The 16,353-nt window shown below is 32.2% G+C and overlaps 1 protein-coding gene and 1 long non-coding RNA gene across 4 annotated transcripts in view; one reads left to right on the forward strand and one right to left on the reverse strand.

Moving 5' to 3' along the window:
* Positions 1 to 16,353, forward strand: part of LOC115886809 (beta-1,4-glucuronyltransferase 1) — a 92,504-nt gene that overhangs the window by 15,244 nt on the left and 60,907 nt on the right. For 2 of the 3 annotated variants that reach the window (XM_030906099.1, XM_030906101.1), the window contains exon 3: positions 5,850 to 6,143. The exons of the other annotated variant lie outside the window; for it this stretch is intronic. In XM_030906099.1, the coding sequence (XP_030761959.1) occupies positions 5,850 to 6,143 (294 nt within the window). The remainder of the gene's footprint in view (positions 1 to 5,849; positions 6,144 to 16,353) is intronic. 3 annotated transcript variants of the gene reach the window in all.
* Positions 12,811 to 13,023, reverse strand: LOC115886810. Its single transcript, XR_004050949.1, has 2 exons — positions 12,908 to 13,023; positions 12,811 to 12,850 (listed from the first exon to the last, which is right to left on the reverse strand). It is a non-coding gene; the product is annotated as an uncharacterized LOC115886810 (long non-coding RNA).

Consider the following 16,353-nt stretch of genomic DNA (forward strand, 5'->3'; position numbering starts at 1 on the left):
GCCTTGAAAGATAGATTTCATCGTCTAATATTTTTCGTGTTTTGTCCTGGCCGGTTAAAAGATGGCCAAATCGTATTTTTAATCATATATCTCATTTTTTTCAAATGGAACAAGGATTGCTGATTAATTAGCATATTTGGAAAAAGCATTTTTTATGAATAATATGGTACCACACACTTGGCATTTCGAGTCAAATTGTTGTTATGAATCGCATGTTACAATTTCAAATAAACCATATGCGAAAATGTCAAATGTTCACATATATGATAAGTAATTCTATTCAGTGGGCCATTTTCTATCGCGGGTGCCATTTAAAAATCAAAAGTTGACCAAGTTGAGAAAGTGACCAAAAACAATTGACTACGTCAGTTAATCCTAATTTGTGTCGTAACCTAATATACCAAATCTCGTTTTTTTATCTGAAAAAATAAACAAGTTATAGAGGTGCCACTTTTGAAAACCACCCGGTATGCTATAAGATAGAATTAAGAGTGCTATAAGCGGTATGCTATAAGAATAGAAGTCCAACTTCGACACTGTCGTTCTGGTATAAGTGATCTTTGAAAACATTAGTACCTATTTAATTGCAAGCAGTTGCATTATTTTTCCATAAGAATTTAAGAAAATTTTATTTTCTTTATCACAATCAATTATTTCGTGCAGAATCAGTATAAGTATGATCACATACAGTTTTGTCGGCTTCAAAATGAAGATCAGCCAGTGTTTGCGATGCATTCCTTTTTCTTGTTCTTATGAGAAAATTCTACGATTCTGCTACCATTTTCTTTGTATTACTACATATTCAATCCGAAACAATCAAAACCACCAAAAGATTGATATATTTTCCAAATAAGTACTGTTAATAAATTAATTTAATTAATGAGGCAAACTTATTTTTTTTTTTTTTGATAATAAGGATATCAGGACCCTCTTCAGCTTCTTGCGAATAAATACTTGCCTCGAATAATTTTAGGACATATCAGAGCCATTAATAACAAATAAAGGGTATCGGTAGTAGAAAAAGTGTGATTTTGAGCGGTCAGTCTAAAATTGTCAATTTTGTTAGCTCTTGACCCAAAAAATTATTTACAAAAGGTTGATAACTTTTGAGTTATAAGTAAAATACCACAAACAAATCAGATTTATAGTTTTTTATTCTATTTTGTTTAAGATTCTTCCACGAAAATTAATTCGCAAATTCCAGTTTCGAATAGAATAGAGAACCAAAAAACATATAAAATAAGAGAAATCAAACCTATCCTAAAACTCTGGTGCTAAGGATTTTTTGAGCATAATTTCAATAAACTGTATAATAGGATAGGCCTAGGATATAGTAGTGTTTATAATAATTAGTCAGAATATTTTTACCTATGTGGTGTGGTATTTGCTAATATTTTAACGTGGACATTGATAGTACAGATTAATTATTGATCTGGTTATTCGTTACTATTTGTTTAAGTTACTGTTTTTAAATATTTTAGTTGTTGCCGTGGCGCCCCTCGCATCAGGCGCCCCGGACGGCCGCCCGAGTCGCCCGGCCCTTCCGCCGGCCCTGGTTGGGGTTGGCATTAAAATACGCGCTATTACGTAATTTCACTCTAAGCTATAATTTTAAATACAGAAACACTCGTAAAACTTATCTTTTACCCAGTATGAACAATTCTAATTCGAAACGTTACTATATACTATAATATATGTTGTGTAAAAAATAAGATTTAAAAGTAAATCTTATACATACAAGAAAATAAGAGTCAAATATAACGGGTGTTTCAAAAAACGTGTACCATCTCTCGTGGCGAGATTCCTCACATAAAAATAAGATTTATTTTTCATATCACCATAGGTCCGATTCTGCTTTCTTTCGTAGCTACAGGGTGTCTAGTAGTTCTTTCGTAGCTACAGGGTGTATCTTAATAATCTTTCGATTTATTATATTTTTTTTCCAAGTACTTTTAGTGATTCGAATGAAATGTTGAGTGCAAAAGTTACTACAAGTGCTACATATTTTACTGCTAAAAAAGTTTTGATAAATTCATCAGGAACTTGGGTGCGTGCATATGGGTTGCAACATGTGCACCGCTGACTTTTTTTCTTTTGATAATAAAATTGTGTAGGCCGTTTAATGTCAATTAAGAGTTATCTGTTGATATTTTGTTAAATTCTGCGTTCTTGATGAGATACACGCAATTTTATTAATTAATAAACTAAAAAAGTTTTGATAAATTCATCAGGGACTTGGGTGTGTGCATATGGGTTGCAACATGTGCGCCACTGACTTTTTTTCTTTTGATAATAAATTTGTGTAGGTCGTTTAATGTCAATTAAGAGTTATCTGTTGATATTTTGTCAAATTCTGCGTTCTTGATGAGATAAACGCAATTTTATTAATCACAATAATTAACAAAATTCAAATAAAATTAATAAATTATATATTTTACCTAATTTATTATTAAATATTATTACGAGTTGTTATCATTATTAATGGTACAGCAATTTCAAACAAAAAAATAATGGTATTTAAGATAATTACAAAAAAACTAATTTTAAAAAGTTTTAACATCCTGTAACTCTAAAACAATACATTTCCATACCCATGTTTATTGGAACTTCTTTCATATTTTTTGATGAGCAATCAAAGAGTACTTATTTAAAACTTTTGCAAGTTAATGATATTATTTTTTTTTAAGGTATTTATCTGATCAAGAATCCCAAAATAGACAAAATATCAGAGACAACTTTTAATCGGCATTAAACTTCTTACACTATTTCGGTAACAAGAGAAAAAAATGTCAGTGGCGAACATGCTTTTTTTAGAAAAATATTCCAGTGATAACCCATATTCACGTCCTTGGTGAATATGGGGACACTTTTTTAGCTTTAAAATATGTCGCATTTATAGTAACTTTTACCCTCAGAATTTCATTTGAAACGCTAAAAGTACTTGGAAAAAAAATATAAAAAATCGAAAAAATATTAAGACTTACACCCTGTAGCTACGATTTAATTAATAAATCTTATTTTTATGTGAGGAATCTCCCCACAAAAGATGGCATATGTTTTTTGAAATACCCTGAATAAACACCATTTATTATAATAAAACAGTGCTAACGTAATGTGCCCAAAGTTTTGAAAATTAAATAAATAAATATAAAGACTTACATTATACATATTTTAGAGCCACACATATAAAAAAATTGTCTAGGTAAAATACAAGTAATAAAAATTGAAAATCGTTTTGATAACATGATTGACGTTATCACAACGACAATATTCTTTGAAAATGGCCATTGGAAACTACAAAAAATGATTTAACGCCATCTAACAATAACTAGTAGCAAATCCCTAACCTAAAAATTAATTGCACTCATATCTAGCGAGGAGCGGGCTGGAACAATTTTATTTCAAATTTTCGTGTAAACGGTGGAACCCGCTTTTGCTATTTTACTTACTTATTCTATTGGGTATAATAACGGTATAATAATAGGAGATTTCAAGCTCAATTGGCATCTAAATCTGATTGAGATTGACAGACGAAGTTATGTACAGATTGTATAAAGAACCTAAAAGACAGAACTTTGAATTAAAGAATTAAAAGCCATTGGCAAAAATCTATATGATGGGTTGAATATCCAATTTGATAGACTTTTTGAAGAGGATAGAAGTGGAGAATATAACCTAAAGATCAGAAAAGGACCACAATAAATCAGAAAAGATCGCAGTGGAATAGGTCAATAGTTGCCTCAAAAATTTAATCTAATGATAAAATATGGAATTGTCATTCGTGATAATGAATTAGAACAGTTGATAATAAATTGATTGCAACTATTCCATAAAAATTAGAAGAATAATAAAAAACATATTTACTTAATATACAGGGTGCTACAAATTCGAGGTACGAGCTTTGGTATCTCGGTAACCGTAATAGATACGAACACGGTTAAATTGGGGCAAAGTTGCGCTTTGGGATGTTCACCAAGATGTCATCAAAAAAGTTTAAAAAATTTCAAGGATTGCTGAGTTTTTTGGAAAAAACTGATTTTTTTGAAAATATATTTTATTTTTTCCTGTCGTTACTCTTTAGAAAATCAAAACATTATTTGCACATTCTCATAGCCACTTTATTAGGGCTATCTGATAGTATTTTTAGATTTTCAAATTAGCTCATAATTTTTGAGATACAGAGGCGAACTTAATTTTTTTTAAATACGGAACTGCATTTTTCATTTCAAATTTTGAAAAAACTCGGTCTCGTGAGTACAATGATATGCCATACTTAATATTTTTTTTTGTTTTGACATTTGAACACAATTTATTTAAACTAGTTTCAAGTCTGGCTCTGTTTTTTTTAAGTATTTAATCTATTCATCATTACAATATTGATAAGCTTTCAAACTTAACAATGACGTGGAGTAAAACATTGAATACGGAAAATCAAATGCAATAAAATAATTAATATAAGTATAATATAATATAAACAATCAAATCATTTTCCCGGAAGATGGATTGGAAATGGTAGAACAGTATAATGTCCAGCGTGGTTCCTGGACCTATCGCCAAGGGACTACATTATTTGATGTCATTTGTAAAAGTGAAATCAATTCATCTCAACATTTACAATAAAGAGTACAAAATGCATTCGGAAGTATAAGAGCTATAAAAAGAAAGTTCAGAGAGCTATAAATAAAATTTAGCAAAAAATAAATTTGTGCAATAGGGACGGTTGTAGAAGTTGATTTATTTATAATAACTTCGAGTAATATTATGCATATTATTAGATCGCACACTGAGATTTCAAATTCACAATAAAAAACTTAAAAATAATATCTTTAAATTTCTGACCTGGATATTGATTATTTGAATCTCTTCCAATTGGCTCGATTTTCCTTCTTCAATGTTAATTAGCGCTAATCAATATTGTTGCGATGAATATAATCAGATTAAATAATTTAAGAAACCAGAGTCGGACTTGAATTATTTTAAATAATAACTAAATAGTTTTTTTTTGCTGTGAAGGTATCCAAAACAACAAAAGGTATAAAGTGTGGCATATCATTGTATTCAGGAGACCGAGTTCTTTCAAAATCTGAAATAAAAAATGCAGGTCCATATTTAAAAAAAATAAGTTGGCCTCTGTATCTCACAAATTATCAGCTAATTTAAAAATCTAAAAGTACTATCAGATAGCCCTAATAAAGTGGCTATGCGAATGTGCAATTCGTTTTTTGATTTTCTAAAAAGTAACGACAGGAAAAAATAAAATTGATTTTCAAAAAAATCAGTTTTTTCCAAAAAAAACTCAGCAATCCTTGAAATTTTTAAAACTTTTTTGATAGCATCTTGGTGAACATCCCAATTCGCAACTTTGCCCCAATTTAACCATGTTTGTATCTATTACGGTTACCGAGATACCAATGCTCGTACTTCGAATTTGTAGCACCCTGTATAAGCGTTATTTAAGATAAATTTTAACCTTTTATGGTTTTCCACTATTTCATAAAATATATATTGAATCGCTATAGAAAAGATAGTTACAAATCCAACGAAAAGTTATACCAAAATGAGCCATTCAAAATTTTTATGTATGTTTACTACACTAAAAAGAATAATAAGCATATTATGAATAGGGGTAGCGAATAAAACACCTGGTATCTGGGGTGGATACTGAAGGGGGGTCCATGGGGCCAAGGCACCCCCCTAAAACCTATAAATTGCGATAAATATTAAGCTTTTGGGTTAAAAATAAATAAAAATCATATTCTACATTGCTTTTTATTTGGGTCCCCCTTAAAATAAATTTCTGTATCCGCCCCTGCCTGGTATATGATTCAACTAATACACATCTTTTCCAGAAAATTTACACCGTCAAGACGATATATTAAAAAAGGAAAAAGAAAGGGTACTCAACAAGACTCTCCACCAAAATACCGATGATTATTTAAAGGAATTTCACATAAACCACAAATACTCCCTGAATCTCGACTTAGATCTGGGTAGATCCGATAACAAGTTGATGTACAGATTGTACGATAATATTATTGTTGGAGAAAAATACACACAACTTACTAAAGCCTATAAAACGTGCCTAGCAGCGCAAACCTCATTGGAAAAAATTGCCTCTTTAATCGAGAGTAGTTTATATTGGGGTAAAATATATTTTTAATATTATTTCTATTCATTTATTTGTTTCGATTTAGAATTTATTAGAAGACTATTAGTTTGACTTTAGTGACATCAGTAATAATAGCATATCGTTGATTGAAAGAATAATAAGGAAGATACGCAACCTAATGGTCAAATTCGCGACAAGGTGCCTCTGCACTCATTTTCTCTAATTCGGCTAGCGAAGGCATATCGAAGACGGTGTGGAACTGAAAGTGACAGTGTTGCCATATTAAAATGTGTAATATCTGTAATAGGTTTCGCAAAAATATCTTTGGATGAAAAATATGTCTGTCAACTGAAAGCAGAACTACGGTACAGTATTCTTTATCCGCTGGCCTGTAAACATCTGTAAACGACATCAGCGCGCAGCGACGCAGAGCTAAACTAAATCTGGGACAGATTGACTAGCGGCAACGGTATCGCCAGCTACATCTCGGACAGGTTTTGTGTCACAAAATCGCCCATAAGGTTCCGCGTCTTCTTATTTCTTCCATCAACGATCAGGCTCTAATAATTGTGACCATAAACCACTATAATTAGCTTAGTGTCACAAATATAGTTTCCCTTCATACTCTACACCATTTAATATATGGAGCTATATGCCAGAGTAGTAAAATCAACGAGGTCTCGCATAGTTTTGCTAAACAATCCAGATTTATACAGGGTGGGCCACTGAAAACTTACAATGGCTATAATTTTTAAACCAAAAAAGATATCAAAAAAATAAAAAATACCGTTTCTATACTATCGAGGGGGAATACATATGACGTATTTTTTAAACCACCCCGACCTACCCCTAAGGCGGCACCACTACTCACTTGAAAATCTTAAATGGCAACACCCCACTTGTACCGCCTTTTTGGAAATCCCATGAAAAATGCTAAACGATGATCATAAAGTTTTTAGTGTGAAATTGAAAAACTACCCCTTACATGAAAAATTTGGTGGACATTAATGAGAAAAGTGATTTTTTCAGATAAGTTTGGGACCCAGCTAAATAAGGTTTTTTTCAAACTACCCCGACCCACCCTTAGGTGCCACCCCCTCAAGATAGCGATACCCCACTTGTGACACCTCTTTTTAAAGCGTATAAAAAATGCTGAACGACTGTCATAAAAAACTGTCATAAAAAAGAACGAAAAAAATAGAGCCTAAAAATAAAAAAAATGTCAAAACGTGTCAAAATCAATAGAATGAATTATTTTTGTATCCATGAACCATTGCGAGGAAAAAAAGCTGGTACAAAGAAATTTATTATAATTCTTAATGAAGACCTCATAGACTTTCAGCAAGATGGAGCCCCTTCGCATTATTCTATTGTCACAAGGCGGTGGTTGGATAAACATTATCCAAGGCAATGAATTGGTAGAAGGGGTCTAATCGAGTGGCCGCCAAGATCACCTGATCTCACTCCTTTAGACTTTTCCTTGTGGGGTTACACTAAATCCATAGTCTACAAGACAAAACCAGGTTCGTTGCAAGAATTGCGGCAGAGGAGAACTGAAGCATGTCGAAATATTCCGAGAGAGACTTTCCAAAAAGTGAGAGAAGAATTTGAAAATCGTTTGTATTTTTGTATGGAACAAAACGGCTGTCATTTTGAGTTATTATTAAAATAAATTATCATTTTAAACTTCTTTCAAATTGTCACACCTACATTTCTTGTCACTAACCAGTAATTAAGTTGAAGTCTGTATGACCATCGTTTAGCAATTTCAATTAGCTTTCCAAAGAAGTGTCACAAATGGGGTATCGCTATCTTGAGATTAGAAGTGAGGGGGTGCCACCTAGGGGTGGGTTGGGGTGGTTTGAAAAATACTTCATTTGCGTCATTTAGCTGGGTCCGAATTTGTAAGTTATGCTGAAAAAATCACCTGTTTCATTAATGTCCACCTAATTGTTCGTGTAAGGGTAGTTTTTCAATTTCACCCTAAAAACTTTATGATCATCATTTAGCATTTTTCATGAGCTTTCCAAAAAGACGCCATAAGTGGGGTGTTGCCATTTAAGATTTTCAAGTGAGTAAGGGTGCCTCCTAAGGGGTAGGTCGGGGTGGTTCAAAAAATACGTCATATGTATTCCCCCTCGATATTATAAACGGTATTTTTTATTTTCTTGATAACTTTTTTGGTTTAAAAATTATAGCCATTGTAAGTTTTCAGTGGCCCACCCTGTATAGTGGTGCATCGGAACACGGGACATTAGAAATCCCATGCAAATTTTAAAAAGGTGAAATATCTCCCAGATGATTTCATTAAAAATCTACCTTACAGTTAGTAAAATTTATAATACGGCCCAGAGAAAGCTACAATTAAAATACCGATGTATGTCTACTATTCATTGCTCAATCGCTCTCTTGGCCTTGCTCATATAACAATATTTGTAACTCAAGGAACTCTATTAAACACCTATTCTTATTAATAAAACGTTCAAATAATTCCCTATTCACAGCCAACGAAAGATCAGAGACCTATAAAAATCAAAGGCTAATTAATGGTGTAATATAGCCCTATTACGTTTCCTTTGAACGCATCCTGCAAATATTCTGTTATTATAAAGGAATGTGTACGACAACCATCCATTAGTAACCAGATCTCCCGATCTTCTACAACTTATAAAGCCCTAAGAATAGAGCTGTGACATTTTCCTATTGCCTCACCAAGCAGCCGGGAGCTAATGTTTTATTTTCTTCAGCATCTTCATCAGTTTATTTTCTTCAGCATGAAGAAGAATACTGAAATCATTGTTTTCTCTCTATTTATTTTTTTTATCTTCACGCTTACATTTTCTTAATGCCTGTTTCTGCATCTGTTTCAAATATCTGAATTATTCTTTGAACTGAATTATACGGTATAGTATAGGTCTGTTGCGAATGTGAATGAGAACACAGTGCAGAGATTTCAAAAAAAAATCTATTTGAACATCTTAACTTTTTTTAAGTGTTGAAAATCCTAATTATGAATCTTTCTCTGGACCGTATTATAAATTTTACTAATTTCAAGATAGATTTTTGCAAATAACATTTAAATGCCGATTCCGGAAAAAACGAAGTTCTAGACTAACGTACTTACTAACTTTAACTCAAAATCAGATTTCTCGTTTCAAAAAACTCCGAGACAACAATTTTCATTCAAATATTGCCGTTGCTTCAAAAATTATTTGGAAAAATCGAAATACAAATGAAAGTTCTACACCCTGTATCTCCGAAACCAAGCATTTTAGGACATACATTTATACGAACTTTTTACTTATTTTTATCTGCAGAATATGCTGCCGAAGTTTCCGAAATACAGTTCGGACCACCCTGTATATTAAAATCACAACAATTACTTGTGATTTTAAGTATCATTTTTGATCGATCGTTGATCATTGATATTTTTTTTGTATCAAGATTTTAAAGTAATAATTTTTGTAGTTTAATTGAATTATAAATATTCTTATAGTTAAATTAATCTCCATAATTTTTTTAATGAAAAATTGTTAGTTAGGACAGACATGATTATCCTCTTTAAAATTTCCCTTTACAATAATATCGATCACGTCCTATTTTAAAGTTTAATTTAATCAATATCGGAATTTGTCAGAACTTATTAAATATGCAATATTTCATACATACGAAAAGCTATCAATGTTTCACGGTAATTTGATTTTCATTCTATTAAATGTAAATTAGCCGATGTATTAATTTTACACTCGTTTTATTATAGATAATCAATAACAAATTTTCAATGTCTCATTTCGACCGGAAATCCACACAGGCGACGCTTATCGCTGTGAATCAGGCTTAAAGACTGCGATTCAATATAAACTGTAAATTGGTTCGATCGGATTTTTGTATGTCGATATTGTTATGAGAATTGAGCAACACTATTATCTTTTTATACTAGACAGTTCAATTGGAAATGTGCTATCCTATCAAAAACATAAAATGAAAAAAAAAACGTTGGTGTCCAAACGCAGTCTGCTACAAAAAGTTGTTAAATCACATGTAAGAGCAAGTCAATTATTTTAGTTACTCTCTATAGAAGCACCCATTCAACCAACTTTGTTATAAGTTGTTATTAAATTCATTATCTATCAACATTTCATAGTGACGCCCAGTCAAATTGGAAAAATCGGTGGAAAAAAATCCCACAGTTTTGGAAATTGTTTTAAATGATTTCTCTAGACTTGGGCTGGTATGTCTCAAAAGTCCCCGAAGATAGACGATGAGCTCGAGGAGAGGGGAGGGGTTAAATGTCACTTTATGACTTTTTGGCTTATGTCTCGGAAAATATGACACCTACGAAAAAATAACCTATTTAGAATTGAAATTGAAGCCCAGAAAATTCTCTTCAATAGTTATTTATGATATAAGTGCTAAAAGTGGTATTTTATTTTGTGAAAAGGGAAGCTTCGAACAAATAAAATCACTTTTAGCACACATATCATACACTATTTTTTCTACAAACAAGTTTATGCCCGTATATATCAAGGTATTATTACTTTTTACGTTAATGAATAATTCATAATATGTCATTCTGAAATCAAATTAATTATGAAGTTGCTAGGGTAATTGAAAGATTCCAAACATTCAATCATTTGTTGTCAACTAATTTCAGTGTTAAAAGTAAATCACGTGACTTACTTTTAGCACCAGTGCTAAAAGTAAATGACTTTTACCATCAGTGAGCATTCAGTGACATAATGTCACATTTTAGGCACTGACAGCATGCGTTAAAAATTACATTTTTACTGACGGTTGTAGAAAAAATTGATTAAATGCATTTTTTTCATAAGTCTAACCTTTTTTAGAGTTACAGGGTTGACAAAATTAACACTATTTCTCATATTGTATTTTTGCATTTAAAATCCAATTAATGTCTAAATTTAACCTTTTATATTAATAACAGTAATATTAAGGGGTCCTTATGTTATCTTTTAAGTCTTCATTGTATCGTGACTTTTTGTCTTCCGTTGGAGAGCACTAGTGCACACAGGACTCAATAATAACTGCAAGTTAAAGATTAATGCATGCCTTCTTTAGGGTAAAAAAAAGTATACCACTTTTTAGTAGTAGCACGAAGTAGCACGAAGGTTTTGAGGCATTAGTATTTGAGGTCTGGCTCCCTGAGGTTGTATATGCGATGATATTCTACATGATTTCTTCCTGTAGGTACAGTTAGCGTAAGTGTAATATTTACCAACTGCACTACCCAATTCATTTCGCCAATATAGCATCAGTCTTCCCTCGCAGAATTTCAAAGATTCTTAAAAGGGCATATGCAATCGGGTTTGCATTGACAGGTTTCTATACAGGTGAGCGCGCTGTTCCAAATTTTGCATGTGCTATACGTGTCATTTCAGTTCTTGCCTTAACCTCTTTATCACCGTGTATTTTCACTATTTAGCGCCAGCTTTCAAAATATCTAAAATGTGATATTTCCATTGTATTTTTAATACTAATTTGTATTTTACCCACAAACAGTTAAACAATTAATACCCATTTGCAACTAGCGTCATGTACTCTGTCTAGCAGCGATTGCAAGTCTTCCATGCTTTCTGCGACTGGCAGTGCCGTCTGCATGTTCTTAAGTTATTTATGATCTTGCCCTAAATTTTTACGCCCTTATTTTTTACGCGGATAAAGCATCGTAAAAAATGTTCTCTGAATACAGATTGAATAATAACACACCCCTGTCTTACTCCTCGTGTTATTGTTGTATTAGGATGCTATTTGTAATTCCTTCATTCATCTACTCTAAGGCAGCATTTTCATTGTAATATAAGTTTACTAAAAGGCGCCAAATATTATCCGTAGGTAAATAAATAAATAATCCTTTCAAAGCTTAAACCAATAATAATAAGGGAAATTATAAAGGCTGTACTTAACTGCCGTTAAACGGTAGCCTACTGAAATGCCGTTAATAGGTATGACGTCGTTGATGTGACGCACTTGACGGCTTTTTAATGCTTTGGTTAAAATGCCGTCGAACGGTCGCGTACTAAAATGCCGTTAATCGTTAATGCAGAGTAGGCTACTGATTAATACTTAATAATTTGTAATGTAATGTTGTCCAAAATCCGTCAAGGCTTATTCTGAATAAAATTAACTTGGAACGGTGTATATGTAGGTAGACGTATATGTTGCCGTTGTAGGTTTGAAAATGTATTTGCGATAAAATGTAATATATGGCATTGGTTTCAGGGTTTTTATTGCAAATTATAAACTGACAACTTAAAAAATACTACGTGAACTTAAAAATAATAATGCTACAGATAGCATTCTCTGCAAAACCACAGTTTTGATTTAGGTCGCTTAGTCAATCCTGCACAACGGATATGTCTCCATAGAAGGCATCTACTGCAACAAAGTGACATATGATTTTTCTGCGTGTCTTCACTGTACACAGAACAAAACCAACTTTGTTGAAGTCGTTTCTGCTCAACCATATTGGTTATTTTTTCAAAGGCTTTCTCGGTGCAAAAACTTCTAAAAATCGTAATTTACATTATTAGTTATTAATTTGGTAATTATTAGGTATCGCTAGACTTACCTTATCGTGTGGATATCAACAGCCTCATCAAGAACGGCATGTGATATTTCTTCGGGGAGCATTTTAAGGTCTACAGTTTCAAGAAATTTCCCATTTGTGTGTAAGTCCTCTGAAATTATTGTCTTCGTCTCGCAAAACAGCTACATTGGCACCTGAAAACAGAGTAGTTATGGGGACTCATAAGACGATAATAGAATATTTTAGTTTACCGTATTTAGCTTTAAGTATATTTAAGCAGCCATCTAAGTTTTCTTTTCTTGATTGATCGGATATCTTCATATTTGTTAAATCTTGTAAAGTAACAATTTTACCAGTACTTTCTTGAACTTTTGCTGTATCATTTTCTATTGGCCTTCATATTCAAATAATCCTTGGCGCTTTCCTTCATGTTACTGGAAAGTATTCTTTGGCTAGGGTTATGTGCATGTAGAACCTACAAAATATATCTTTTATGAAAAAATACTGTTCAAGCAAGAATTCTAAAAAGCATACTATATGTCAACTAATCTGTAAACTTACCTTCGAAGTGACATGATTGTGCTTCATTTGAACCGATGTTACCTCGAGTGCTTTTCTATCAGACGATGCTTTGAATCTTACATGTACTGGGCAATCTTCTTTAAATGTCCAAGACTGTCGAATTTTTTCCCACCGCCCTTAAACTTCTTTCCACCGTGATTACATGCATATAGAAGTTGATAATAAATCAAAGAGCTTTCTATTGGTCTCACAATTTTACTGCTTGCAATCGTACGGGCATCTCGTTTCCAAAATGTTGTGTACGTATTTTCACCAAGTTCCTCAATCGCTTTCTTTGCGTCAGCGAATAGAGCTGAACCTATCTCCAATTTTCAGCATGCTAATTTCAGTCATGAAAATAATTAGGTACCTAACTAACCTAAAATGTTTATAGATAAATTAACAATCAGAAAACTAACTGAAACACTTACTCCATCCTGAACCGATAATATCCAGATGTACACCTTAATTAAAATCGAATTATAGCACAAATTGTTACTACAACAATAATGCAAACGCGACGAAAAAAACATACCAAAAGGGCAACGAAAAACGGAACACAAATTGATTAACGGCATTTTAGTACGCGACCGTTCGACGGCATTTTAACCAAAGCATTAAAAAGCCGTCAAGTGCGTCACATCAACGACGTCATATCTATTAACGGCATTTCAGTAGGCTACCGTTTAACGGCAGTTTAAGTACAGCGAATTATAAAACGAAAGTCGTAACCGTATATCACGATTCGATCCGATCGATACAGCATCTAACTGAAAATTTTACGTGATTAATTCAAGTTTAAAGTCAACGTACTAAAAGGAGTTAAAATTAAAGAAAGCGGAAAATCACTAAAAAACCAAAACAAAATCACAAACTCATATCATAAATTATCAAACTCATGTGAAACTTCGCGTTGACTGATATAAAGACAATAAATTTTCGCGTCGACATTAATAAAGACAATAATAAAATCCGGATTTTTATTTTTTTCATCCTTTATAGGCTAAACGCTCGCTAAAATTCAAAATTTAAAGTTTGTGAGACTTATCGTCTCTCTAACTTTAAATATCTTAGAATTTTGATGATGGTGAGTGAGTCACTGTCGAAAATAAAGATCTTTAGCTAGCGATAATTCATAAACTGTAAGGTATAATTAATAGATATATTGGTATGTCATCTTTATCACTAAATAAAGATTCGTGCTTCATTGGCACCAAAGTTATAGGGGGCTTAAAAGTGGCTTGAGTTGCTTCGAGAAAAGGAAGCTTGTGCTCGATATACTTATATTAATAACAGTTTTTACTACCAATATCTATGATTACATCTCTATAAACAGATTAGGATTTAGGTGTTACTAACTTTAAAAATTATAACCTGTGTTAAAACATATTTTATTTATAAGTAAAATACTTACAGATATCCTTAGTTTCATAAAGCCTATACATGTAAATAGCTCAATTACAGTCACGCGTTAAAATCTAGTTACAATATTCATATATTCAAATAGTAATTCAATAATGTGTTCCTATAAGATTAGAATATTCAAATGAGTATCAAGTAAATGTCATTACCGTCAATGCCTTTAGACACTAATTGATTAATCTGATACGGTTTTATTCTCCGCTTCAACGATTTTTATAAAATATCTATTATAGGCAATTACTAACGATTTTTCAATAGAAACTACTAATAATACGGTATTATAAGGAAAATGCCGATGGATATTCGTTTTAGAACTAAAAACTAACAATGTAGGAAGAAGAATAGACAGAGAATTTATTTTTCATCCCGCGATAAAAATACTGTGTGTAAACCTTTGTTAATCCTAACTGTTTAAATTACACCCGATTTAATAAAACGATTTTATTAAAACCTTTGAGAATAAACTAGGGAGGGAATATTTCCTAATGATTAATTATACGGAGTGTTTCAGAAAATGTAATAAATTCAATAATAAATAAATGAAAGGATTTAAACTAAAAAAGTTATTGTGTTTATATCACAGCTAAAATAATAGTTATTTTTTATACAAGACGATAATGCAATTTTATCATCGTGTATAAAACAATATTTTTTTCCATAGCGAGTTACGTTTTAAAAAATATTCAGAAATTATTATTTCAAGAAATTTATTACGAGTAGAAAAAATATTGTGCTGGGTTGGCGTTGGTTTCTATGTAATTTGACAAATAAATAAAGCTGTCTCTTTAGTTGTCAGTTTTGAGTCAAAATTTTTTTATTCTTTTTCGTATCGATTGCTCATTGAATTGGAACCAGAAATGGCTCAAAACGAAATAAGTAAATTACCAACAGATATTCAGGCTGAGGTGACAAACGCCATATCCGAACTACTTCCATTTAAACCACGAATAACTTATGAAAAGGAATACAACAATTTTCAAAAATGGAAGCAATTAAAAAACGTGCGAGAAGAAATAAAGTTTTTAACCTATCCTCGCTGTTAAAGTATTGTCAAGACTTAAATAGATGTCAACTTGGGTTTAGATCAAATTGGGGAAAAAACACAAATAATATAATCCTAGTAAATAAAATATAATTCGAGTAAACCAATTTGATATAGGCCCAATAGGTCGGTTACCTGCATGACATCGACCCAGATATGTTTTTAAATAACATTGATAATTAAACAATTAAAATACAACAATCTCGGGTCGATAGTCAAACGCAGGCTACCAAAGTTCGATTTCCTCATGGTCATAGCCGGGTGAATGTAATTAGACGAAAACAGATTGAACGACGTAACCGGCGATGACCACGAGGGATAGAAAATATAAAAATGTATGCTAAAGAGAGTCGGAGGTCAGTCGGTCGATGTGAGTCGCATTATTACGGTCAGTAATTCGCGTTATCAGTCGGTTAGTAGAAGACAGCGCAGACTGAAGATGTTCCTGTAAGTACTTAGTTAACTAAACCATTAAGTCTTGGCATTCCCCAAAATTGTATTATACTGTGAACTTTATATTAAATAAATGCACATTTTGTTCAATGGTTGTTTTGATTGAGAGAGAGAACCTGGTATAGCGACCCTAGCAAACAATCCCCAGCTAGGTCGCGACAGTATCATTTAATCTACCCTTGCGGTTAAAGTACTATTTTATCTACTATTTTTGATAGA

This window comes from Sitophilus oryzae, unplaced genomic scaffold, assembly GCF_002938485.1.
Source record: "Sitophilus oryzae breed Bouriz unplaced genomic scaffold, Soryzae_2.0 scaffold_499_pilon_pilon, whole genome shotgun sequence".
NCBI classification, from domain to species: Eukaryota; Metazoa; Arthropoda; class Insecta; order Coleoptera; family Curculionidae; genus Sitophilus; species Sitophilus oryzae.